The sequence below is a fragment of the Capra hircus genome, chromosome 25, assembly GCF_001704415.2.
Source record: "Capra hircus breed San Clemente chromosome 25, ASM170441v1, whole genome shotgun sequence".
NCBI classification, from domain to species: domain Eukaryota; kingdom Metazoa; phylum Chordata; class Mammalia; order Artiodactyla; family Bovidae; genus Capra; species Capra hircus.
The window spans coordinates 23,670,188-23,697,029 of record NC_030832.1 but is presented as its reverse complement, the minus strand read 5'-3'; the positions used below and the strand labels follow the sequence as shown (position 1 = coordinate 23,697,029).

Below are 26,842 nucleotides of genomic sequence, written 5' to 3'. Positions count from 1 at the left end.
GCACATCAGTCTGTTCCTTGCCAGGATGGGTTAAGAGGGGAGGACAATGCACCCTTTACAGAAACTGCTTCCTTTGTGCTATTTCAAGAATCATCCTGCCCTGCAGATAGAATTTCCTGGCAGAGTCGATAACCTGGGGCGTCCTGGCTATCCCAGAGAAGGGATACTCCCAGAATTCAGGGGAGTGGAGGTGGGAATGGAGGTAACCGATACAAACACACCATCAAAATCCATCACTCAGATTGCATTAAGCTTTATAACAACACAGTTTCCAGTTAGCGGGAGAAATGACAGTTTAATAACAGTTGAACAGATTTCACTCCCTCCCCCCACTCATACATATTTCCAATTTTGCTAGAACAGTTCCTGGTTCTGAAGATCTGTGAAGAGTGTTTTATGTCAAATGCTGCATTTTAATGGAATCAAACTAATGGGAAGGGACATTTGACGCAGCAGCCCTTGAGGGGGTGTCCGCAGACAGCCCTTACCCTCCCCCACCCCGACACTGGGTCTGACAAAAGGAGTCAGCCTTCTTGTTGCTGCCCCAATATGTGCCATCTCTGAATCGAGCAAACGAAGCATGAGATGACCACGAAGGGGAGATGGTGGGCCAGAGAGAGAGATGGTGATCAATCCCCTGTGGGTTGGGTCGCTAAAGGTTATTCATGACAAAAGACATGCCAGCTCTCTGGTCCCTGCCCCTCTGGGGACCCTAAAGGACAGAGCCCCTCCAATAGCTTGTCTCAGATCCATGCTGCTGAGGGTCTCAGAGATGGAGACCTCCCACCAAGAAGACTGGTTTTCTTTTTTCACTCCCAGAGATGGCTTCATCTTTCCCAACCTCAGAGCTCTGGGCTCAGCTGCAACTCCCTTGCTCTAGAGCAGTCCTGTGAGCCTGATTCTAAGGAGGGCCTAGGCTAAGCTTCTTTACCACCCAGGATACTCATGAAGAGAGGGACCCAACTGCCCTTCAAAGGCTCTTAGAAGGAAGGCTTCCAGGGATGTCAGCTTTTTTTTTTTTTTTTTTTTTTGGTGAGGAACGTGCATGCCTCTGCCTTCATCAGATGAGGAGTGAGGAAGTCAAAGGGTTGTGGGATGAGACCTTTAAGGAGAAGGCTTGAGACACCTTAAGAGGGAGGGTCTTGCTCCCTAGGAGTCCTGGAGCAAGCAGCCACAATTAGTATTCTGGCGAAATGCCAAAGCAGAGGTTGATCGAGCAGGGGGCCTTTGCCAGATATGGGGCTAGAACTCGGGCTTCTCAAATTAAAGTGAGAGGCCCCTGCCCAAAGTAGACCTTCCCTTCTTCCTTATCATTTAAACAAACATTCATGGCACTGTATCTGACCTTGACAGCTATTTATCCTGTCTTCAGACTAGATTAACCAGCAGAAGACAAGAATTAGCAGTGGATTCTGGTGGCCAGCTGGTCAACCAGATGCTGCTACCCAGGCAGGCCTGGTACCCTATCAGCATGCCAGGGGATCCATCTCTCTGCCTAAGCCAACAGCCTTGGAAGCAATCCTGACTGGACAAAGAAGGAGATCTACTTGTCACCCCAGCAAGGCTGAGGCTGCAGACCCTGGGGGATTCAGGACTCGGGTCAGGAGCCTCCCTAGCCACTTGCCAGCCTTCCCACCACATCGTGAGCCTCATTTATCACCCTCTTCCTGTTCCCACTGGAAATCTTGACCAGTCATTTGGTAAAACATCATGTTGAAGGGTTTGTAGAACTTCCGCAGTCTGTGGATCACATCCGGATCAATGCGAGGATGAGTCCGACCCTTGCTCTTGCCTAAGCACCTGGGGGCACTGCTGTCTTCTGGCTTCTTTAAGCAAGGGAACCCCTTGGTTTTGTTGAAATAGAAATGTTTCTCAGTCACAACACGCTTGAGGCCTAGAAAATCCTGTACTTTGGCCATTTCCCCGGCGGGGTCCACTATGAGTCGCTCACCGCTGACGAAGAGGATCTGAGAGAGGGGGAAATACTGAAGCCAGTTTTCCAGATGCAGAGCATAGATCCCTATTCGAATGGCGCTCCAGGAGGCGTCGATCAGCCCTAGGGTCCGATTTTTGAAGGCCAGCACCTCGAAGGTGGGGATCTCGGGTTTCTTTGACAGTGTCTGGGTATAGTCGGAGATGGCCCTGGTCACGGGGTTCCTCACCACTACAATGAGTTTGATGTCCTTGGCCATGGAGTGGATGCGCTTGGGAGCCTCGTTTGTCACAAAGTAACTTGGCGTCTTCTCCATGGTTAACTGTCCATCCAAAGTCTTGGGCATCACATTTCTAGAAGAAGAAGGAAAACGAAAGAGTGGTTATTCGTATCCAGAAATAACTGAACTTGTCCCACGAAACATATATAAACAGCTCAATGGGGGAGCTACCAAATAAAATTCATATACACTCGGAAGTTCTTTTTAGACGTGTTATTTGCTCAGTCGTGTCTGACTCTTTGCGACCCCATGGACTATAGATCCCCGAGCTCCTCTGTCCATGGAATTCTCCAGGCAAAAATATTGGAGTGGGTAGCCATTCCCTTCTTCAGGAGATCTTCCTGCCCCAGAAATTGAAGATGGGTCTTCTACACTGCAGGCAGATTCTTTACCATCTGAACCACCAGAAAAGCCCTTTTTAGACTATATGTCCCACTACAGTTCTGATTAAAGTATTTTCATAAAAGGCAGCAAAAAGCTTGTGCATTCATCCTTGGGAATGTTATACACCTGGCGTTTAAATTGCAGCTCTATCTCTTGCCAGTTATGTTTAACCTAGTTGGACTCTTAATTTCTCTGTGTATTAGTTTTATAATCTCTGAAATAAAGATAATGATAGCACTACTTCACATGGTTGTAAAAGGATTAAAGGAGATAATGCTTTTAAAGCATTTAGCACAGAAGCTGGCATGTGTAAGAGCTTAATAAATCAAGGATAGGATTGTTGTAGTGGCTTTCAGAAAGTGTTTGAGCTCAGCAAGATCTCAGAGGTGATCTAGCCTAAGGGTGGGCACACTACTACCTGCCTGCTGTTTTTGTATGGCCCACAGGTAAGAATGACTTCTCATCTTTAAAGTGAAGTGAAAGTGAAAGTCACTCAGTCATATCCTACTCTTTGCAACCCCGTTGACTGTAGTTCAGATGGGGGAAAAACAAAAATAATAAGACTAACATTTTGTGGCACATGAAAGTTGTATGTTCACATTTCAATGCTCATAAATAAATTGTCATTGGAACATGGCCACTCATTCCTTTCTGTAAAGTCTGTGGCTGCTTTCTGCATCTACATCAGCAGAGCTGAATAGCTGCAAACAGAGACCATATCACATGCAAATCTGAACATATTTTCTAACTGGCCCTTTAAGATGTCATCTGCTGACCCCTAACCTAGATGAAAAGGTCCATCTCGTCAAAGCCATGGTTTTTTCAGTAGTCACATATGGATGTGAGAGCTGGACTGTAAAGAAGGCTGGGTGCCAAAGAATTGGTGCTTTCAAACTGTGGTGTTGGAGAAGATGCTTGAGAGTCCCTTGGACTGCAAGGAGATCAAACCAGTCAATCCTAAAGGAAATCGACCCTGAATATTCACTGGAAGGACTGATGCTGAAGCTGAAGCTCCAATACTTTAGCCACCTGATGTGAAGAGTTGACTCACTGGAAAAGACCCTGATGCTGGGGAAGATAGAAGGCAGGAGGAGAAGGAGACAATAGAGGATGAGATGGTTGGATGGTATCACCGACTCAATGGACATGAGTTTGAGCAAGCTCTGGGAAATGGTGAAGGACAGGGAAGCCTGGTGTGCTGTAGTCCGTGGGGTTGCAAAGAGTCAGATATGACCGAGCAACTGAACAACAACAAACCTAGCCAAAGGGTTTCTGTGGTGGTTCAGTGGTAAAGAATCTGCCTGAAATGCAGGAGACTCGAGTTCAATTCCCGGGTCGGGAAGATTCCCTGGAGAAGGAAATGGCAACCCACTTGAGTATTCTTGCCTGGGAAATCCCATGGACAGAGGAGCCTGATGGGCTACAGACCGTGGGGTAGCAAGTGAGTTGTATATGGCTGAGTGACTCAACACACAATCGTCCAACCTAGTCCAAAGGTGTCTTTATGCAAATGAGGAAAATGAAGCCCAGAGACCGGGAATCAGGCAGGTTTTGTGACTTCAGCAAGTTGAATCACATCCTTGAGCCTTATTATCTTCATCTTCAAAATCCTAACTTACCTCAAGTTCAGCTGAGAATGAAATGAATGACATATATCATTATTGTGGCATACGGTGTGACAACATCTAGCACAGAACTGGTTTCATACATGGGATTTCTTCCTTCTTGGCTCCCAAGTTTGCTCAGTAAGGCCACGATAGGTCCCGCATGTGTGTGCTCAGTTGCTTCAGTCGTGTCTGACTCTTTGTGCATTGGACTGTAGCCCACCAGTCCCCTCTATCCATGGGATTCTCCAGGTAAGAATACTGGAGTGGGTTGCCATGGCCTCCTCCAGGGGATATTTCCAACCCAGGGATTGAACCCATATCTCCTGTGTTTCCTGCATTGCAGGGGGATTCTTTACCGCTGAGCCATTGGAGAAGCCCGATAGATCGCACACCAGGTCCCATATCTCTTGGTTTCCTTCCCAGGGTTGCTTCTCAAACCCATCCCTCCATCCCTGTTCACCTTCAGAGTGGCCTTGTCTTACTTGGGAGCTTCAAGGGACTAAAGGAGTTTGATGCTATTGGTCCTCCAATACCAATGTGGCCGGTGTATCAGTGAGAAAATGAGGCTCAAGATCCTATTATACAGTCAATTTGCTGTAGGCGTATGTGGACCAAAGTTAATTGACGATAAACCCGTTCCATACCTGTTGGTACAGCAGGCCATCTGCCATCTTGTACTCCATTAAAGTCTATTCACTTCTGAGCCTTGCACCAAAGTGGAACATTTAGGATTACACAAGACCTCTTTGTTATGATGACACGCTTTTAAATGTCTCAGCTAATAAAACTTAATACAGACGAAGATCCCTCAGCTTCCCCTACCATAATTAAATTTATTTACTATCGCCTGTGTGGAGAAAGAATGACTTTTCTTTTATCTCTAATTCACATGCTCTGCCAATAATTAATTGCTACTGGGTTTTGAGCTTTCTCGGCAAGCACTTTTATTAGGCAAGAGGAACGTGCCTCTTGTCTAATGCAGAGATATTCACACGGAGTTTGATGTCGTTTGGGTATCATGATTGGGCAGTGAGCAGTTTTCAGATCAAAGCAATAGCTCTGGCCATAAGTAATCATACTCATCTCGAACAGACATCATCTCCCCAGTATTTCAAACGTCTTCACATTCGTGTGTCTCTTTGGTTTTTGTCAGATTTAATTATGTTGCTTGGAGGGGCAGTGCTAAGGAACATAGTTTTGGGGGAGTCACACTTGTCTGATTTCAGAGTTCTGACTACCCATATCGCCTTGATGAAGTGACTAAACCAACCAGTATTCTTGGGCTTCCCTTGTGGCTCAGCTGGTAAAGAATCTGCCTACAATGAGGGAGACTTGGGTTTGACCCCTGGGTTGGGAAGATCCCCTGGAGAAGGGAAAGGCTACTCACTCCAGTATTCTGGGCTGGAGAATTCCATGAACTGTATGGTCCCTGGGGTCACAAAGAGTCACATACAACTGAGCCACTTTCACTTTCACAAGCCACTCTGACTCTCCATATTCTCATCCAAAATATAGGGTTAATAAGTGAAAGTGTTAGTCACTCACTCATGACGGACTCTTTGTGACCCCATGGACAGTAGCCCCCCAGGCTCCTCTGTCCATGGAATTCTCCAGGCAAGAATACTGGAGTGGTAGCCATTCCCTTCTCCAGGGGAATCATCCTGACCTAAGGAATGAACTTGGATCTCCTGCATTGCAGGCAGAGTCTTTACTGTCCAAACCACCAGGGAAGCCCAGGGTTAATAAGAGTCCCTCTTTGATAGGACTGTCGAGAAGATAATACAGGTGATTCACTTTGAATTGTGTCCAACGAATGCCAGAATTTTAAAAGCTTAAGCCAGGGGCACACTATCATTGGGACAGCAATTATTAGAGAAGAGTAAGGAGAAAATATTTATGTTTAACCAAATGGAAAAGTTGAACAACATGGAAACTAAGGAACTGATATAGAAAAATAAAAAAGAATATTCTGATTCAAGCCCATATCGTCATACTTCCTGATCAGGGGAGCTGCTATTAGCTTAGCTGGAGGTAAAGGAATATACTGATATCCCACTTTTATTCCAATTAAAGAGATTCTCTTAATTATGAAACTCATGTCATAGTATAAAAATACTAAATAAATGTTGATGTAAAAAATACTAAAGATAGATATTTTTAATACATGGCCTTTTCAGAATTTTGCCCCTCAGTATATATACATTGCTCTTTTATTTTGTTGCCTTTTTTTTTTTTTATTAAGCTGCTAGGGTTTTCTTCTCATCTGGTCTCTGCTGTTGACTTCTTAGAGCTCAGTGTTTATCTTTACACTGACCTCGTTCAAATTCATCTCCTTCACTTCAGCTAATTGCTGCAGTCTGTCAAGATCTTTGTGGATCTTGAGTTTTTTATCTGAAGCATCTGAGATAAATGGTATCCAGCCTGTAAGCCAGTGTATATAGGGGAGTAAGTGTGTGCCTAGTTCAGTGATCAATGCAAAAAACACGGTATCCAGTCCTTATGGCTGAGACGGTAAAGAATCTGCCTGCAAACTGGGAGACCTGGGTTTGATCCCTGAATTGAGAAGATTCCCTGGAAGACAGAATGGCAACCCACTGCAGTATTCTTGCCTAGAGAATTCCACGGACAGAGGAGCCTGGCAGGCTACAGTCCATGGGGTCGAAAAGAGTTAGACACAACTGAGCGACTCACTTTTCTTTTTCAAGCCAGTGTGTATACAGGGAAGTAAGTGTGTGCCTAGCTCAGTGATCGATGCAAACAGCCATGAGAGGAGGGGGCTAGAGAAGGCAACAGAGAGAGGAGTGGGGAACAGAGATGCCTAAATGGCTTTGATTGTCATGTTACAGATGGATACCACCATGCATTTGAGAGTTCCTGCATTTGGGGCATACATGGGAAAACCGTCTCATTTGTGGAATCTAGAAAAAGGGTACAGATGAACCTATTTCCAGGGCAGGAATGGTTACACAGACATAGAGGACTGATATATGGACACGGGGTGGGGGGAGGGGACGGTGGGATGAACTGGGAGATTGGAATTGACATACATACACTGTTATGCGTAGAATAGCTGGCTAGTGGGAAGCAGCTGTGTAGCACAGGCAGCTCCGCCCAGCGCTCTGTGATGACCCTAGAGGGGTGAGATGGGGGTGGGAGGTAGGTCCGAGAGGGAGGGGCTATATGTATACTTATAGCTGATTCACTGCAGAAACTAACACAGTGTTGTAAAGCAATTATACTCCAATTTTAAAAAAAGATACAACTATTGTTGTGTGAGATATACAGGAATTTTTGCCAGTAACAAGGTATCCAGTAGATGCTCAAAATCAATGAAGTAGCATCCCCCCTTTCCAAAAAAGATTCTGAATCAGTTATATTCATTCATTCCGTAAATGCTCGCATCCATAAATGGCAATATACTAGTGAACACAACAGTCAAGGCCCTTCCCCCCACAGAGCTTCCAGTATAACTGCTACCTCCGATAAAAGGAGAGTTCTCTATAGTATCACGTAAATAACTATTTTGATCAAAAGAGCAGGTATTCTTACTTTTCACTTTTACAAGGAAGGAACCAGACTCAGAACCTGAAGATACTTTTTCAAAGTCTCACTGGGTGAGCTTATTCTTGGCTCCTAAGCTCAACGGCCAAGCAAATATCTACCCCAGCTCCTGGCAAATAGCAGGTGCTCGGTAAATATCTGTTGAGTGAATAGATGAGTAAGCCATTAGGCTCCTGTTCTAAGGCTTTGTTGTGATAGGTTTTGCTGCCCTAATCTCACCAATTCTCAGCCCTTATCCCCTCATCAATCTACTCACCTGGGTCCTTATTTCAGCAGCAATTTCTTTACCTAGAAATAGCTAGATATTTCTAGATATCTGTCTGTCTATCTATCTAGGTATTTCTAGATACCAGCTATTTCTACATCTAGAAATAGAGCCTCCCTCTTCCTAAAAAAAGAAAATAAAAAAACAACTAGAGGAGACAGCTCTCTAAGGTGTGAGACCAACCCCTCCCCACATGGGCTTTGAAAATTATCTCCTTCTACCTTCTCAGGAATTTTTCATCCCAACTTTCCTTCTCTCTCCTGGTTTTAGGTAAGTTCTTTTCGACTGGATCTGACATTTCACTCTGCCCTTGCTCTCATATCTTTATGTGCTTGCGGAATGGGGAGGTGACCAGTCGTGCCAGAGAGGAGTGAGCAAAGCTAAGGAAGTAAGAAAAAAAGGCCAGGGGGTGTGGAGGAAAAGACCATGAGGTTGGGGGGTGCTGGTTCTTATGGGCCACGGGCAAGACACTGGGTTTTATTCCATATGTGATGAGAAACCATTGGAGAACATGAAAGAGGAGAACATAAGCTTTACATTTTCAGAGATCTTTCTCCAGCTGCTTTGCTGAGAACACACAGGTATGTGGCAAGAGCAGAAGGAAGACTGCCTGCTAAGAGGCCATTGCTGGAGGGCAGGTCGGAGATGAGGGTACAGGGCCGCAGATGGAGAGGGCAACCTGGGAAGTAGCGTTCAGAATTGGGATGTCTTTAAAAAGTAGGGCCAACAGCCCTTTAGGATGAGTGGGAAGAGAGAGTGTCATAGAATACTCCAAGACTGTCGGCCTGAGCTGATGATTAAGTAGTAGTTTATCAAAGTGGAGAACACTGGAAAAGAAGCCAGTTTCAGGGGAAGAAACCACGTTTGATTTTGGACTTGTAATCTGAGATACTCACATGGAGGAGTGGATACGGGAGTCTGAAACTCAAGGGAGGTTCCAGTTGGAGGTGGACATTAACATGACGTGTTCACAACCTACTTGCCAGAAAAGCAGGGTGAAGGGATGTCAGAGTCTCTTCACCTTCACTAGGAGAAGGTGGGACATGACCTTTGCCTATCTGGGGAGTCCTTCTGAAGAGACACAGGAGACACGGGTTTGATCCCTGAGTGGGGAATATTCACCGGAGGAGGAAATGGCAACCCACTCTAGGAGTCTAGCCTGAAGAATTCTATGGACAGAGAAGCCTCATAAGCTACAGTTCAAAAGGCTTGCAAAGAGTCAGACATGACTGAGTGACTAAGCACGCACCTGAATAGGAAAAGTGTTTAGACACTGATGTGCAAAAATAAATTTTAACTCCATCACCAAGATTTTCACCAACTCCTTTGAATTCCCAGGGTCCCTGATAACTTTCTGTGTTACACAGCTTAAAATAATGTCATCATATGGTTAGGATAATGTCATAATGAGAGAAGGAAATGGCAACCCACTCCAGTATTCTAGCCTGGAAAATTCCAGGGACAGAGGAGCTTGGTGGACTACAGCCCCAGGGGTCCCAAAAGAATTAGACATGACTAAGCAACTGAACCACAAACATCATAATATGGTTGGTTCCCATGCCCTCCATGGCTAAGCTCAGTTTCTGGAAGACATGGGCAACGTGTCATTCACCTGTGTATCCCCAGTGCTTGACACAGTCCCTACTGCACGGCAGCTTCCCCACAACCAGCACCTGGTGTCAGTAGGTCAGTTTTATTTTGGGTGGGCAAGTGGACCTAAGTTTGGTTCAGTAACGTTATTAGCTGCATGACTCTGGGCAAATTACTAATGATGTGTGGTTGTTGGACGAATGAATGAATGACATACGAATGGAAAGATGATCCTTGGAAGTCAGGAGAACTGGGGCAGTTTGGAGGGCTCCTCTAAGTGCGTTTCTGGTGCATGGGGTTCAGTGTTTCTGAATTCCACGTCATCTCCTGTCTGAAGCACCCTGCACTGCAGCATGGCCCATATGGTGAGGAAACACTGCATCTGTGCTTGGAACGGCTTGTTAGCAGTATCTGGGGTGCCCAGAGCAGCCGCGACATCGGCATCAACACACCATCCGGAAGCCGAGAATCATCCCGCAAGATCACGCAGTTGCTCTCACAGCGCCAAATGTTTATGAGACACGAGCCAACACACTCTCCAAGCTCCTCCACCTCCGCTCTGCTGGTGGGGGGACTGGGCTGAGCACAAGCCCCATCTGGATGCAGGTCACCATCTAGGACAACAACTTTAGCAACAGAGATCCCACAGTAGTTATCAGATGCTGTTTACTAAGCGCTGTTTGGAGGCTGAGAGTTCAAGTTCTGACACCAGATCGAGGTCTCCAAGCACTTTCAGACACTGGGCTCTACAGCCTGGTGGTTAAAAAGCACAGACTCCAGATGAACCGAATCTGGATTCACTATGACAGAGCAGACCCTTCCCAGGACAGACCCTCCCCATATCCTTTGCTTTAGCTCTTCTCTGAAATCCCTAGATAATAGTAACTGATGCACATTTCCTGAGTTGTTTTACAGATGCTAAAATTCCCGCCAAATTAGATGTTAACTATCAATACTAGTTATCTAGTTATCAATACTAGATAACCATGAGCACACAGCCCCCGGGCTTCTCAGAGCCTAAGGCCTGGTAACATTAACGCCTGTGATGCCACCATCTGACTGGCTGATACTTTACCATCAATCAGAGAATTGTGCACAAGCGATCACATACCCTGTGGTCTCCCTCCTTCTCTTGGCCTTTAGAAATGCTTTCCTGAAACCTCTCTGGGAGCTTGGGTGTTTGGGGCTCTAGCTCTCATGGACCCCCTGTGTGCTGCCATGCAATAAGCATTGCCTTTTCCTTCCCCACAACCAGCACCTGGTGTCAGTAGGTCAGTTTTATTTTGGGTGGGCAAGCGGACCTAAGTTTGGTTCAGTAACGTTATTAGCTGTATGACTCTGGGCAAATTACTAACCTAATATTTTGTGGCTCCGTAGCATAATCTGGGAAAAAAAAAAAATCCGTCATATTGATAACACCTATTTCTTAGGGATTTGGGGAAGGTTATATGAGTTAATGGGCTTCCCTGGTGGGGCTAGTGGTGAAGAACCTGCCTGCCAATGCCGGAGATGTAAGAGACACAGGTTTGATCCCTGGGTCGGGAAGATCCCCTGGAGGAGGTCATGGTGACCCAGTATTCTTGTCTGGAGAATCCCATGGACAGAGGAAACTGCAGGGTTACAGTCCCTAGGTTTGCAGAGTCTGAACGATTGAAGCGACTTAGCACCCATGCATATGAGTTAATATCTGAAAGAGTGCCTCACAGATAGTAGGTTCTCAATACATTAGTTGTGAATTTTTAAAACAACTTTCTCAAAAAGGTACTACTATCCTCCCCACTTCAGAGGTCAGGAAACTGAGACTCAGTGAAATTAATCTGTTAGTCCAGAGTCACAAGAGGTGGAACTGCAATTCAAATCCCAGGTCCATCCTGCACATTAGCCCAAGCTCTTAGTTACTGCCTAGCAATGTTTCACCAAACAACAGAGGCTCAGCAAAGTTACATGACTGGCCCAAGGTCACACTGCTGGTAGATGGCAAAGCTGGATTTTAAGCCTCATTGTATGTGTTGTAAAGGTGGGCTGTCACTGACTCACCACTGGGAGTTACAGAAACCCAGGCCAGAAGCCCCAGAAATTCTTGCCAGATCAAACTCCATCGTTTAATTTGTGATATCTCTCTCTGGGGTGTCATCAATTGAAGCAAATGGACACCATCATGGACGCCGAGGGAGAAGGTGATCACCCGTGTAAGATGTAGAGTCCATTCTCTCTGGAAGGGTCAGCAGCTGAGCCTGCTTGTGCCTTGCCTGAATCAGATGTACACAGGCACCTCACATTTTCCCAAATGCATTATCCAGTGGGATAAATGGTGCATAAATGAGCAATATTTTCTGAGCCCTCCTGATAAACTGTAACTCAAGAGAATGCTTGTTAGAGCAAGGGCATGAGGCAGGACTGTCTCCTCTGCAATGAAGAAAGAAACTTAGAAAGTCAATCAGGTACCTGCTACTTGCCCAGCACTGAGCCAGGCAATTTCACATATTATGCTGGCTCAACCTCACCAGTGTCATATGAATCCCTGAGCCCATTACAGAGATGTGGAAACTGAGTCCAAGAGAAAATAAACCCTGCTCCGGACCACAGAACTAGACCCTTTTCTGCCTCACCCTGTTGAAATTCACACTGCTTTTCAAAGTCAACTTTTAGGAATCTTGAAATCCCTGAAGGTAAAAAGTCAAACCCTTGGGAAACCACATTTCTTATAAGGAAGACCCAAGAAAAGCAGCCTTTGCCAGGGCCATGTGGCTAAGGGCCAAATTGAAGCTGAGAAAGAAGGGATCCTGAGTGACAGCTCTGACTTAAGAACTAACTTGCCAAGTGGGCTTAAGACAGGGATTTTTCTGTTTCTGGACCCGTAACATGAAAGGGCTTTGCTAATACAAATGCTCTCATTGATTACATCCAGCTTTGCTGGTGCTTAATATGTCAAGTATACAGTGATGATAAAGCGGGCATGGTACCTGCTTGGCAACAGACCACGAATTCCTTGAGGGACACACATGAATTTTCCACTTTAAAAAAAAATTATTTATTTATTTACTTATTTATTATTTTTGGCGGCTCTAGGTCTTCATTGTTGCACACGGAATTTCTGTAGTTGCAACAAGCAGGGACTCCTTTCCAGTTGTGGTGCACGGGCTTTTCACTGTGGTGGCTTCTCTTGTTGTGAACCTCAGGCTCTAGGTGCGCGGGCTTAGTTGCCCCGCGGTGTGTGGAATCTTCCCAGACCAGGGGTCGAACCCGTATCCCCTGCATTGGCAGGCAGATTCCCAGCCACTGGACCGCCAGGGAAGTCTGAGTTTCCCATTTTTGTAAAGTGACCTGTGGTTCAGACGCAGCATCTCTGTTGTGGGCAGAAGTCTCTTTTTAGACAAAATTGCATCTGCCTCCAAGAGAGAGAAGGGGCTGCGAGAAACAGTGTGGGTAGAGGGGAGGAGAGGGGGTAGAGAGGAGAAGGGAAGGTTGAAGGTGATTAGGAAGGAGAAGAAAGAGAAAGAAAGACAAGAGAAAGGGAAGGAGTGGGGAAGGAGGAGGAGGAGGTGCCTAGGCGGCAAGGAAAGGCAAAGAATGTAACTAATTGGAGAAGAAACAGGAAAGCGTTCCAGTTTTGAATGGCACACAACCCCCATGGTGGGACACAATAGCATACCCAGATCTCAGGAATATTTGTGGTTTCAAAGCTAGTGCCAGGCAGATACAGATATGTTAGGATTTATGAAAGAAAAAGACAGAAAACCATTTCATTAATTTGGCCACTTCTTGTGCCAACTCTGTGCCGAGATCAAGAGAGAAAGTGAAGAGCGAGATCTCGTCCTGAAGAAGTCTTCGTCTTCTAAAATAGCCAAGACAGTCTAGGAGGCCAATCCTTGTGTCTCAGGATTCACAGAGGTCCACGAGCTTCAGAGAGGGGAATCATTGACGGAGGGCTGACTTGATTCCAGAGTCCACAATCACCTTCTTCAGAAGCTCATCAGCAGGTGGGCGTCCTGACAAAGCTGGGTGACTCAGTGTTCAACTTTGGGGTTCAATCTCTGAACCACAACTCACTCTGAGCAACATGTTTCATGTCTTTGATCCTCAGTTTCATCATCTGTCAAATGGGTGTAATAACACCTCTTCCTCGTTCACAGGAAAAGGTGCCCAGCACAGCGCAAATATTGGTCAGTGTTCCCCCTTGTTATTACTGCTAGCATAACATAGCACATGGTAGATACCAACAAGCCTGTGTGTTGAGTGAGTGAAGAAGACGAGTCCTGCTTAAATTCCGAATCTAAACACCTATAATTGGTTGCCTAATACATACGTTGTTGTTGTTTAGTTGCTAAGTTGTGTCCGACTCTGCGACCCCATGGACTGTAGCCTGCCAGACTCCCCTGTCCATGGGATCTCCCAGGCAAGCAAACTGGAGTGCGTTGCCATTTCCTTCAATAGGGGATCTTCTTGATCCAGGGATCGAACTTACGTCTCTTGTATTGCAGGTAGATTCTTCACCACTGAACCACCTGGGAAGACTCCATAATACATATACTACTCTGTATATAATGACCTTCGTCACACAAACTGACTTCTCCAATGGGCATTGATACGACCCATTCTGAGAGCATCAAAAAGCTTCTGTTTGGCATAGAATCCAGGGAATTTCTAGAAATCTCATTTGCTGTGCCATCCCAGGGTGCCCAAGCACTTGGGAAGCTTCAGTGATAGACAGAGCTTGGCCACTTCATAGGGCCCATGCCTCAAACTGCACGAATCACAGGCTTGCTTCCATTTCTCCTTGTCATCTCTCCCAGTTCGCCCACTGGGCTTTAGCATCAACACACCATCATATGACAGAAGCTGAATCGCTCATATGGTCTGATTTCAGAAAACACATATGGACAAAAAGCAACTAAGAAGTCAACAATCCCTTAAAATGAGTTTGTGACAGAGTCTTCACCAGTGAATCTACATTTTTTAAAATTGGCTATGTGTGTGCCTATGGGATTTTTAGATTAAGTTGACACTTATTGATTAAATGTTTGGTATCTCTAGGGATGTGAAGGTCCTGTGCAATAATTCCCGAGCCCACAGGTTGGGAAGCAGGGCTCTAAAACCTAAGCCTTTGCTTACTGACAACCTCAGTTCCATCAGCGTCTTCTTATCCACAATGCTCCCTCCAATCCCTCCTCTTTCGTTAGTGGCCCATCTCACTCCAGAGATTCGAAAGCAAGACGCTTCCTGATTTTAAAGGAACAGGATTATGGCTCACTTAACCTGCCCCTGCCTGGGGACGCCACCCAGAATGTACTTCTCTGATACTTTACTCACACACATTCAAAGAGGGCCCCGCCGCAGAATGTCACACACCAACTCCTATCAGCCGTTTTATTGTGGCTTCTTTCCTCGGGCTCAGTGTTTCCAAGGGCAGGTGCCACAATTAACTGATGATTACAGAGATGTCAGCATTGCCTGTCCGGGCACGGTGTGCTCACGATTTAACAGACAGTGACGGGAGAAGGCTCCTCCCAGGAAGGCAGCATTCCAGGTCTCTGCACCTCACACTCCCAGCTGTGTGTCAGCTCAGCACTGCCTCGGGGATTCTGCCAGCCCTGCTTCCTTCTCACCAGCATCCTGCGGCTGAGCCAAGCCCTGCTTGCTCCGGCTGAGTCCGCCTCCCTCACCCTTATTTATGCACGTCTGAGCCCTGCTGCCTGGCTCTCTTCCTGGCTCTGCCATCCTCACACTAAAGGACTTTGGGCTGAGACTTCCCTGGCAGTTCGGTGGTTAAGACTCCACACTTCCAATGCAGGGATGCTGGGGATGTAGGTTCCATCCCTGGTCTGGGAACTAAGATTCCATGTGCTGCATGGCGTGGCCAAATAAATAAATAAATGATAAAAATAAATACAGGACCTGGGAAACCTATTTAACCACCTCCAGCCTCAGTTTCCTCAGATGATGAGGATCCCAAGCAAGATCTATCTCAGAACATGTCAGGTTGAAAGGGCTCGTGCTTATGATACTGCAGTAGAAGGAATGTTTGTGCCCCGCCCAAATCACATGTTAAGTCCTCACTCGAATTGGGATGGAATGTGGGGGTGTGGCCTTTCAGAGGGGATTAAGTCATAGGGTGGTGCTCTCATGGATAGGATTAGTGCCCTTGTAAAAGAGACGCCAGAAAGCTCCCTCCCTACTTCTGCCAGGTAAGTACATAGTGAAAAGATAGCCCTCTCTGAACCTGGAAACAGGTCCTCAGCATACAGTGAATCTGCCAACACCTTGATCTTGAAAGTCCTAACCTTCAGAACTATAAGAAAGAAATGCTTAAGCCACCCAGTCCATGGTACTTTTGTTACAGCAGCTCAAACAAATGAAGGCTCAGCACAGTGCCTGGAATGAATCAGCTGATCAGTACATGTGTTAATTACTGTTTCTGTATTTATGAACCCTGTTTATTCACTGTGCATTCACCGAGAATGCCATCTTTGGGACTTGTGCTGACGGTGAGGTTATTTCATGTTTACCTCAGGTGCACCTTAAAACAAACTTTGTTTTTGTAAATAATTTGTACACGTCTCCTCCTTGTTGATGCAAGGAACCTGATCAGCTAGAGGGATAAGTCTCAGTCAAAGCACTCGATGTTTTATTGGTGGAAATGTTGCTCAGGTCAACTCATGCCTGGCCATGGACATTTGTAAATAACTCGATCAAGACAGAAGCATCCATACTTGACAGGTGTGAATTGTGCTGGGAAGAAGAGTGCTTCATCACACGGCCAGGCATCAGCTCTAGTCTTGAAGGAAACTATTCCCTGTGATGAGAGACTGCAGCCCAGAAACCCTTTTTCTCTACATTTGGCCAGAATGGCAGGACCTCCTATCCTACAAACTGCCCAGGTAAGAACCTTCCACGAATGTCCTTCAGATATGTCCTTCATAGAGTTGCATCCCCAAATCAAGATCTCTAGCTTCAATGATGCACAGCACAATCATTAATTAATCAGTGCACCCTACCAGGCCTGTACTTAGACCCGACTTTCACAGCTTGGGGTGCATGAAATACTAAACAGATTTTCAAACCCATCCATCCGATCATATAACAGATGGAGAAATGACAGATAGGAAAGAAGATCAGTGCACATCTAGAAAGATATACACAAACACACACACAATGCCTCAAAGATTCTAATATTAGATCATCAGACATTCATGCACACCCATCCCTTACAGAGTGTTTCTCTCTGTTTCTCTCTCTCTCTCCCTGGCCCCCACCACCCACCCCCCGCCACACACACACCCCTGCTTTTCCCATGACTGGCCCCTTCCCATTGTTCAAGTCTTGGCTCAAACATCCCCAACTCAGAGGGCAATCCCCTTACCCAGGCACCATCTACATCACTCTGCTTCACACTGGCCTCTTTTGTTCACTTCCTAGGGCTCCTTGTTATCTGACATTATCTTGTTTATGTGTTCATTTTCATGTGTTTGGTATGTCTGTCCTAAAGGAAAGTGAAATGAAAGTCACTCAGTCGTGTCCAACTCTTTTCGGCCGTATGGACTATACAGTTCATGGAATTCTCCAGGCCAGAATACTGGAGTGGGTAGCCTTTCCCTTCTCCAAGGGATCTTCCCACCCATGGGCCGACCAGGTCTCCTGCGTTTCAGGGGGATTCTTTACCAGCAAGCTCCAAAGAAGGAAGACAGCCTGGCACTCGTTTATATTGCTGAATCACTCAGCATCTCACTTAGTGCCTAGAATTGAGAAACAGGTCACAATAAATATTTGCCCAAGAATTGGAAGAGATAAAGAAAGGAAGGAAAAGACAGAGCCCAGTTGGAAAGATGAGAAGGGAGAATAAAGGAAAAGAGGGAGGAAGAAAGGAGGTTCGGAGAGAGGGAGGAAGAAGGGATGGGAGGTAAGAATGGAGAGTTGGCTTCTTGTCATCATTCAGATCTTATATTAAATGCATGACTTTGGGATGTTGTGAAAGCCATGAGTCACATGGAAATATTTAAATGTAAATTAATTAAAATTAAATTGAATTAAAGATTTAATTTCTCAGGGACAGTAGCTATATCTCAAGTGCTCAATAGCCACAAATGGCCAATAGCAACCGTGTTGGAAGGACAGCTCTAGTACATTCCATCATCACCTAATTTCTATTGGATGACACAGGTCTGGTCTATCAGCTATAATTTTTGTGACATCACATAGCACATAAAATTCATCTCTCAGAGAGGCTCTTCCTGATCATTCTACCCAAAATCATGCCTGCTCCATGTCACTCTCTATCCCATTGTTCTGCTTTCTCTTCTTCACACTTTGTGGCATTGGTCAAGATTTGGAATTATCTCCTTTACTTTTTATTGGTTCACATGATTTCTGATGCCTTTCTATCTGAAATTGAACTCTTCAATGGCAGAACTTTGTCTTGTTCACTAGGTATTATATTTATCTTTAATAAAGCATGGTATATAATAGGTACTTCATAAATAACAGGGAATAAATAGGTGGCCCCTCTGAATCAGCACATTCGCTTTCTTACACCCTATACACTCATTTGATGCATCCACACAGCGGGACAAGGGAGGTGAAGTAAGGGCTAAGTTGGTGGCAGGTGGGCCTCCATCTCTTCACCACTAGTTAATGCATCCATGCTTATTTGCTCAGTAGTGTCTGACCCTTTGCAATCCCACAGACTATAACCCGCCAGGCCACTCTGTCTGTTGGATTTTGCAGGCAAGAATACTGGAGTGGGTTGCCATTTCCTCCTCCATGGATCTGCCCAACCCAAGGATCAAACCCTTATCTCTTGCATCTCCCACATCGCCTGCGTTGGCAGGTGGATTCTTTACCACTGAGCCACCCGGGAAAGTGAGAAGGTAGAAAAGGCTGAGTGCTCATACCTGCTCTTGTCCACAGCCCAACCTCCTTCACTGAGGCTCTACACAGCTTGCCAGACTCTTCAGGGGCTGGACTCAAAGAGTCCTCACTAGGCTCTAGCACCTGGGGGTGGGAATCTTGGGACGATCCAGGTCCAGGGTGTGGAATCTGTGCTGCTGGCTGGACAAGGAGGGGCATACACAATGTCACAACCTTCATTTCACGTCTGATCAATTGCCTGCAAACTTCTTCCTCTCATATCTATCTACCATGATCAGGCAGTCACTATATCAATGTGTTAAGATAGCTCCAGTTTTGGAGAATGTTCTCAGGGGGAAGAAATATTCCCTTGCTGTTCTCTTTCTATGCACCTACCGAGACCCTCTCACCAAAGTCCCAGCAGAGTAAGAGTCTGCTTTTGCTGAAAGATCCCAGCGAAGCACGGCACGGCCCTCAGGTAACTGTGAATCTCATCTTCTGCTTGGACTCACTCTGCCTGGTCTACAGAATTTCTGGTCCCACTCTGGAGCTCAGCACACACTTGGTATGCTGCCTGGGGAAACAGGCTTCCCTTTTGCTTGTCAACCTCTCTGCATATGTTCTTTTTCAAAAATTTTATTTAGTATTGGGGAATAGACAAGTAACAAAGTTGTGATAGATTCAGGTGTGCAGCAAAGAGACTCGGGCGTATACATACATGTATCCATTCACTCCCCAACTCCCCTCACATCCAGGCTACCACACAACATTGAGCAGAGTTCCATGTCCTGTACGTTAGATCCTTGCTGGCTGTCCATTTTAAATGTAGCCGTGTGTACATGTCCATTCCAAAGTTCCTAATTATCCCTTCCCCATAAGTTCTTCTTTTTTAATAACTGTATTTATTTATTTATTTATTTTTGGCCGTCTGGGCCTTCGTTGTGGCGTGGGCTTTTCCCTAGTTGTGTCAAGCAGGGGCTACTTTCCAGCTGTGGTGAGCAGGCTTCTTTTTGTGGCGGCCTCTCTTGTTGCGGAGCTTGGGCTCCAGGGCATGTAGGTTTCAGTAGTTGCGGGTCCTGAGCTCTAGCGCACAGGCTCAGTAGCTGTGGCACACGGGATTAACTGTTCCACGACATGCGGGATCTTCCCAGACCAGGGATCAGATTCATGTCTGCTGCCCTGGCAGGCAGATTCTTTACCACTGAGCCACCAGGGAAGCCCCCCTTACGTTCCTGTGACAGTATTAGTTGCTTGGTCCTGTCTGACTCTTTGTGACCCTGTGGACGGTATCCCGCCAGGCTCCTCTGTCCGTGGGATTCTCCAGGCAAGAATACTGAAGTGGGCAGCCATTCCCTTCTCTGGGGATCTTCCTGACTCAGGGATCGAACCCAGGTCTCCTGCACTGCAGGCAGATTCTTGACCACCTGAGCCACCAGGTAACAAGCCACAAACCAGGGTGCCTTGAGCTGGGATATGTACGCTACTCTGATTCCAAGGGAATCAAATGTTTCCCTGTCCAGACCCAAATGTCTGACTTGAGAAATATAAACACCATTGCCTCCTTTCTGGATAGATGCTTTCCACCCCCTAGCGCTCCCCATCTGCCTGCAGCCACCCCTGACCCTCTTGTATCATTTGTCTCATAGCTTAGCCTTCCTGCACAGAGCCCTGTGTCTCCAGGTGAGCATGTACACACGTGGGAGTATGCTGACACAAACACTATCCCACCCTACATAGCATTCTAGAATTTAGGCTTTCTACTCAAGAATACTTCTTGAGATCCTCCTTTATCAGTTCACATCCCATTTTTCAACGGATGTTGCATTCTGTAGCATAGGCAAACCACAACGTGCAAACAAAACATGTTTACTTCGCCATTTCCCTGTACAGGGTCTTGAATTTTCATCAGTTTTCCACAACAACAAATAAGGCTAAAGTGAGTACCCCTGCACATGCCTCTCTTTGCATGTACTTGTTTATTTTCCTAACAACAGCCCTACAGAAGTCGGATTGTTGAGTCATGGGAGTTCGAGTCTAAAGGTCTTCATAGATACTGGCACATTGCCCTCCATAATGGTCATGTCAAATCATGCTTTCAAATTCTGTGTAAGGGCCTCCCGGATGGCTCAGTGGTCAACACTCTGCAGTGCAGGAGGTGTGGATTTGATCCCTGGGTTGGGAAGATCCCCTGGAGAAGGAGTTGGCAATCCACTCCAGTATTCTTGCCTGGAGTATCCCATGGACGAGGAGCCTGGTGGGCTACAGTCCGTACAGTCATACAGAGTCTAACACGACTGGGCACACACACACAAACTGCGTTAAGAGTACCCTGTCCCCTCACCTAATTTCCGATTCATTTTCACACAAGGGAAAACTGAAAGTGAATGTTTTTGGATTAAAGCTCAGGGGTTCATTTTTTTTTTCTTTTGTATGTGTCCAGATTCTAAATACTCCTGATGTGCACGCTGACCATCTTTATTTCCACCATCCTGGTGGAAACCACCCTTCAGGACTCAGCTCATACGTGATGAGACATCTCCCTGCTCTGGACTCAGCTGCCTGGTCTGTTTCTACCATTGACCCATCACACCATATGGCATGTATGTATTTCCTTGTCTTCTTTATCAGACTCTGAGTAACTTGGGGAAAATGCCAAAATAGGCTCTCAGGAAAAGATTAACACCCTGCTCTGTCCAGATGCTACAATAGGTCTTTGCCAGGAATACGCGTGCCCCTGGCGGCACCAGGAACAGGTGGAGTGTCATGTGAACTTTGAGCATTAAGGAATATTGATGGGGAAAGAATTCTTTGCAAGAATGAATGTGATTGGATATAAGTGAGCAGAAACAGGACTTCCCTGAGGGCTCAGAGGGTAAAGCATCCACCTGCAATGCAGAAGACCCAGGTTTGATCCTTGGGTCGGGAAGATCCCCTGGGAGCTCAGCAGGTAAAGAATCTGTCTGCAATGCAAGAGACCCTAGTTTGATTGCTGGGTTAGAAGACCCCCTGGAGAAGGGAAAGGCTACCCACTCCAGTGTAGAAATGTCCCACATATATGTATATATCTATAGTCGGGAAATAAAGAAACAAAGCATGCAGCTCTCTGTTCTAAGCACAGGAAACTTGGTGTAGAGGTCCTGGGGTAGGAGTGTTCTTGGTGTGCACAGAGTCAAGGCGGAGGCCAGTGGGGCTGGAGACCACAGCAGAAGATGAGATCAGAGAGGGAATGGGAGGTCCAAAGATGAAAATTCATTCTAAGTGTGACAGTAAGTCCTTGAAGTTCTTTGAGCAGAAGAATCACGATCTGAATTGTAATCTTCCAGGACCACGTGACCCGAGGCATTGGAAGGGACTAAACAAAGATACAGAAGCTGGGTAGCTCTGAGGAAGTGACTGCAGCAGGCCAGATAAGAGATGGTGGTGGGAGTGATGCAGTGCAAGACTCTGGGCATCCTTGGAAGAAAGAGCTAATACAATTTTTTAGATGGATGATACTTGGATTGTTAGGGGAAGGGAGGTATCAAGGTGACTTCAAGTCAACAGTCCTAAACAATGGGGCTTGAGGATTGAGAGATTTGGATATGGAGTGGGGGGAGATCAGGAGCTCTGCTTCAGATATGTTATCCTCGAGATGCTTTGTAGACATCCAGATGGAAATGTCAGGTAAGCAGTGAGTCCAGAAGAGATCTGGGTGGAGAAATATTTAAAAGTTGCCATATACAGATGGTATACACTAAAGTATATACAGAGATGAGAAAAGGTCCAAGACTGCTCTGGGACATTTCTACACTGACCTCACAGGTTGGGGGTGTGGGGAGATGGACAGGCCAGGAGATAAGCCTGGGAGGTGTCTCCAAAGGGACAGGGCATTTCTCCCCCAGCTCTCCACCAATTTTTGCCTCCTAGAACTGTGATCCACTGCCAGGGTACCAGGACCATCCCCAGTTGCTCCCTCCCCTCTCATCCTCTACCCTGAAACGAATTACTGGCACCAGTTAATGTTTGCTCTGGCTCATAAATACATAATGCCTACCACATGAACCTCAACTGCCTGTAATTGAGACTCACGCACATGCAGAAAAGATTGTGTGCATGGAAGATATAAATGATGCTGTCGCCCGAGGTTGCCGCAGGAAACAGGGCCACTGACATGGAAATTGCATTCCGCATTTACTACCTAAACAGCCTGCCTCCCTTTGCCACTTCCACCCTGGAAGGTAGAAGGAATTAGTTGTAAATATTTTACAGTTGGTAATTTGCAGGAGTAAATCACAGTTCGTTTTGCCAGAGAGTGAAGGGAACAAGCATGAAATTTTTTCCTTTTAGGGGTTATTTGTGATGTCATCGTCCTGATTTCATCCTGCATTTAATTTAGTCCTCGGCATGTTTATGTCTTTGTCATAGGGCTTTCCAGGTGGTGCAGTGGAAAAGAATCTGCCTGCCAATGGCACCCCACTCCAGTACTCTTTCCTGTTAAATCCCATGGATGGAGGAGCCTAGTGGGCTGCAGTCCATGGGGTTGCTAAGAGTCAGACACGACTGAGCGACTTCACTTTCACCTTTCACTTTCATGCATTGGAGAAGGAAACGGCAACCCACTCCAGTGTTCTTGCCGGGAGAATCCCAGGGACGGGGGAGCCTGGTGGGCTGCCGTTTATGGGGTTGCACAGAGTCAGACACGACTGAAGCGACTTAACAGCAGCAGCCAACGCAGGAGAGGCAAGAGATGTGGGTTTGATCCTCAGATCAGGAAGATCCCCTGAAGTAGGAAATGGCAACCCACTTCAGTATTCTTGCCTGGAGAATTTCATGGGCAGAGGAATCTGGTGGGCTACAATCGATGGGGTTGCAGAGAGTCAGACACAACTGGGTGTGTGTGCACACACATGCACACGTGCACATACACACAGTGTGAGTTATTCTGTTTCTTTTATATGAGCAGGAAGAGTAAGGTAGGGGTGGGGTGGGGAACGGAAGCAGGGTTTCTCTTAGTGCACCAAGACTGAGCCCCACTGGGTACCAATGCTCATCACCGAGCAATTTATTCATTCATTTACTAAGCAATTTCTCATTGATCACTAGATGGTCTGCTAAGTCCTAGAATCAATACTACTGGTCCCTGTCATCAAGGAGTTCACAGTCTATTTGGGAAATCCCTGATAATACCTAAAACTTACTCATACCCACAATTGTTCAGTATTACTATTTATTGAGATCTTACTGTAAGTTCCAAGTGCTTTACAAGATTAAACCCATTTCACCCTTACAACAATCCTCTGGAGTGAAAATTACTTTTATCCCTATTTTACAGATAAGAAAATTGAGGCTCCAGACAGTTCAGTGACTGGTCTGAGGTCACACAACGAACAGGATTCCAACAAGGTAGCTCCCTTAACCCCATCAATGTTTCCATTTCATACGTAGATAAGTAAGAGGAGGAGGTTAATTATGATTAAACATCTATTTTATTTGCTTTATGATGTAGATCTGTGCTTGGTGGTTTCTACAACAAATTATTTAATTTCTAATTCTGGAAAATAAGCTCTATGATTTTATCCATCTTACCAAAAATGAGGCTCAGAGAGTAACCCCCAAGGATATCCAAACAACATGCCACCAGGCTGAGATTTGAAGCCAGAACTTTCTGACTCTACACTAGGCTCTTTTCATTCTTCCGTGGGATGAGGGCTGCCGTAGACAAAGATCTTCAAGGCACCATGGAGCAAGGAATAACTAACCCGTGAGAGTCTGGGGGGATGGTGAAGAGCAGTGACCTAGTCTAAACTGTGAAGACAAAAAAAAAAAAAAAATTTAGATAATCAAGGCTATAATGGCAAAAGAGGCAGCGACCAGCAAGAGAGCAGAACATACCGAAGTGAAATATCCTTGCTGGCTTTCTTTGCCTAAGCTCTTGCACACAAGGCACTTCAAATCCTTCTGCCCCCAGCAGAGGAGATGACACAGTGAAGGCTCAGGAGAGAGGCTTGGGAACAGTTTCCATGAGATCTCTCTCTCCCTTCACATCTGTGCTGGGGGACCAGCACCTGAACAAAGTTAGCCGGTATCTGGTGCTATTCTTTTCCGCTTACATTTTTGTTGTTTCTGAGCAGGTCATTGGTCTGGATTTTTACCTGCCCTCACTGTTGTTAATTGTTGTTTCTGTTCAGTCACTCAGTTGTGTTTGACTCTGCAACCACGTGGACTGCAGCACAACAGGCTTCCCTGTCCTTCACCATCTCCTAGAGCTTCCTCAAACTCATGTCCCTTGATCAGTGACGCTATCCAACCATCTTGTCCACTGTCCTCCCCTTCTCCTCCTGCCCTCACTCTTTCCCAGCATCAGGGTCTTTTCCAATGAGTCGGCTGTTCACACAAGGTGGTCAAAATATTGGAGCTTCAGCTTCACCATCAGTCCCTCCAATGACCACTCAGGGTTGATTTCCTTTAGGATGGACTGGTTTGTTGTTAATTATATTCCCGAAATTATCCAAAGGCAGGGGCTGAATGCACTGTCCTTGCTCTAAACAGAGTCTTTGTCTGAGTTTCATGATCATGAATGAAGCCCCTTCGGTTATTTAAACTTCACACCCTTCAACATTCAACTCTTGGCTTTTCCTTCAAGTTATGTAAACTTTTTGGTTCATCATTTAGAACACTTATTTTCAACAGGAGAAGTTTCTGGCTAGCTATCATAAATAGGAAATTTACTCAAAGTATGTATGAGGTGATTCATAAATAATAGCTTGTGAATAGGCTTGGAAATGGTAGGAAATGGGGAAATTTGAGAACACAGGCTATAGGACCTGATCTATAGTTTGTTTGTTTTTAAGGCATCACCATAGGCTTGGGATAGATTCAACTGTCTCCCTTTCTCTATTTGATTCTTCTTTTGTTCCTTATTTATCTCCTTTCCTTCTTCAAAACAAAAATCTTCTTTTTAGGCTTCACCACAAAGCTCCTGGGATTTTAGTTCCTTGACTATGAATCAAACCCCAGGCCCTTGGCAGTGAAAGCCCCGAGGCCTAACCACTGAACAGCCAGGGACTTCTTTATCTTCCTCTTCTTCTCTTTTTATATACCAACCCACTAAAGATCCAAAGTCCTGGTAGGAAACATCTGTTGGCTCCAGTTTATCATTCAAATGGGTGACGGTCCCAAACAACATACAATGCAATAGAGGCAATCCTCTGAGTGCTACCTGGGATGCCTTAAAGCATATGACAGGTCAGAGGCAGTATCTGATTAGGGTTACAGAAGAAGCCTGGTTGTAAGCCATATAGAGGAAGGTAGAGGAAACAGACCTTGCAAAATTCTGGGGTGAACGTGTGTCTGGTGTGTTCAAGGAGGGAGGGGGCAGAGTGACTAAAAAGAAGTGTGAGGTTGAAAGAGTGGGAGAGGATCAGGTCAGGAAAGCAGCGGGGTCCGGATAATGTAGAGCCTTAAGGCCTTTGTAAGATCTTTGGATTTTGAGTAAGCAAGGAGCCTGGACCTTGAACTGCAAAGAGCTCAAACCAATCAACCCTAAAGGAAATCAGTCCTGAATACTCACTGGAAGAACTGATGCTGAAGCTGAAACTCCAATACTTTGGCCACCTGATGCGAAGAACTGACTCAATGGGAAAGACCCTAATGCTGGGAAAGACTGAAGGCAGGAGGAGAAGGGGGTGACAGAGGATGAGATGGTTGGATGGCATCACCGACTTGATGGACAGGAGTTTTAGCAAGCTCTGGGAGTTGATGATGGGCAGGGAAGCCTGGCACGCTGCAGTCCAAAGTCAGACATGACTGAGCAACTGAACTGACCTGGACTGAACTGAGGAGCCTGGAGGAGGGCACAGCAACCCAGTCCAGTGTTCTTGCCTGGAGAATCCTGTGGACAGAGGAGCCTGGTTGGCTACAGTCCACAGAGTCACAAAGAGTTGGACATGACTGAAGCGACTTAGTACACATGTACGCAAGCGGGGAGCCAGTACATGGCTTTGAGGAGAAGGACTTGGTCAGCCTTACACATTGGGAAGATCATGGGGATTCCTGTGTTGGGAAGAGGTTCTGGGGTAAGTACTGAAGGAAGACCAATTAAGAGGCTACAGAAATCATCACAGTGAAAGGTGATAGAGGCTTGGGCAAAAGAGTTGTGAAGACATGTGGCCACAACATCAGCCTTCGCTTATAGACTGAATTGAAGGCATGCAAGAAAGAGAAGAACCAAGGATGACTCTATGATTCTTGTCCTAAATAAAAGGAAGAACAGAGCCAAGGTTTTCTAAAAAGAGGAAGAAGACTCAAGAGGAGTGGAGTTTGAAGAGTTGAGAAACAAAGAACTTAGGACGTGTTAATTTTGAGGTGCTTCTTAGATATCCAAGTGCAAATGTTTAAGA

At 45.9% G+C, this 26,842-nt stretch overlaps 1 protein-coding gene across 1 annotated transcript in view; it reads right to left on the bottom strand.

The window, feature by feature from the left end:
• HS3ST4 (heparan sulfate-glucosamine 3-sulfotransferase 4) overlaps positions 230 to 26,842 on the bottom strand; it is a 482,455-nt gene continuing 455,842 nt past the window's right edge. Inside the window, exon 2 of the mRNA XM_018041080.1 lies at positions 230 to 2,286. Within this exon, the coding sequence (XP_017896569.1) occupies positions 1,650 to 2,286 (637 nt within the window). The 3' untranslated portion in view covers positions 230 to 1,649. The remainder of the gene's footprint in view (positions 2,287 to 26,842) is intronic.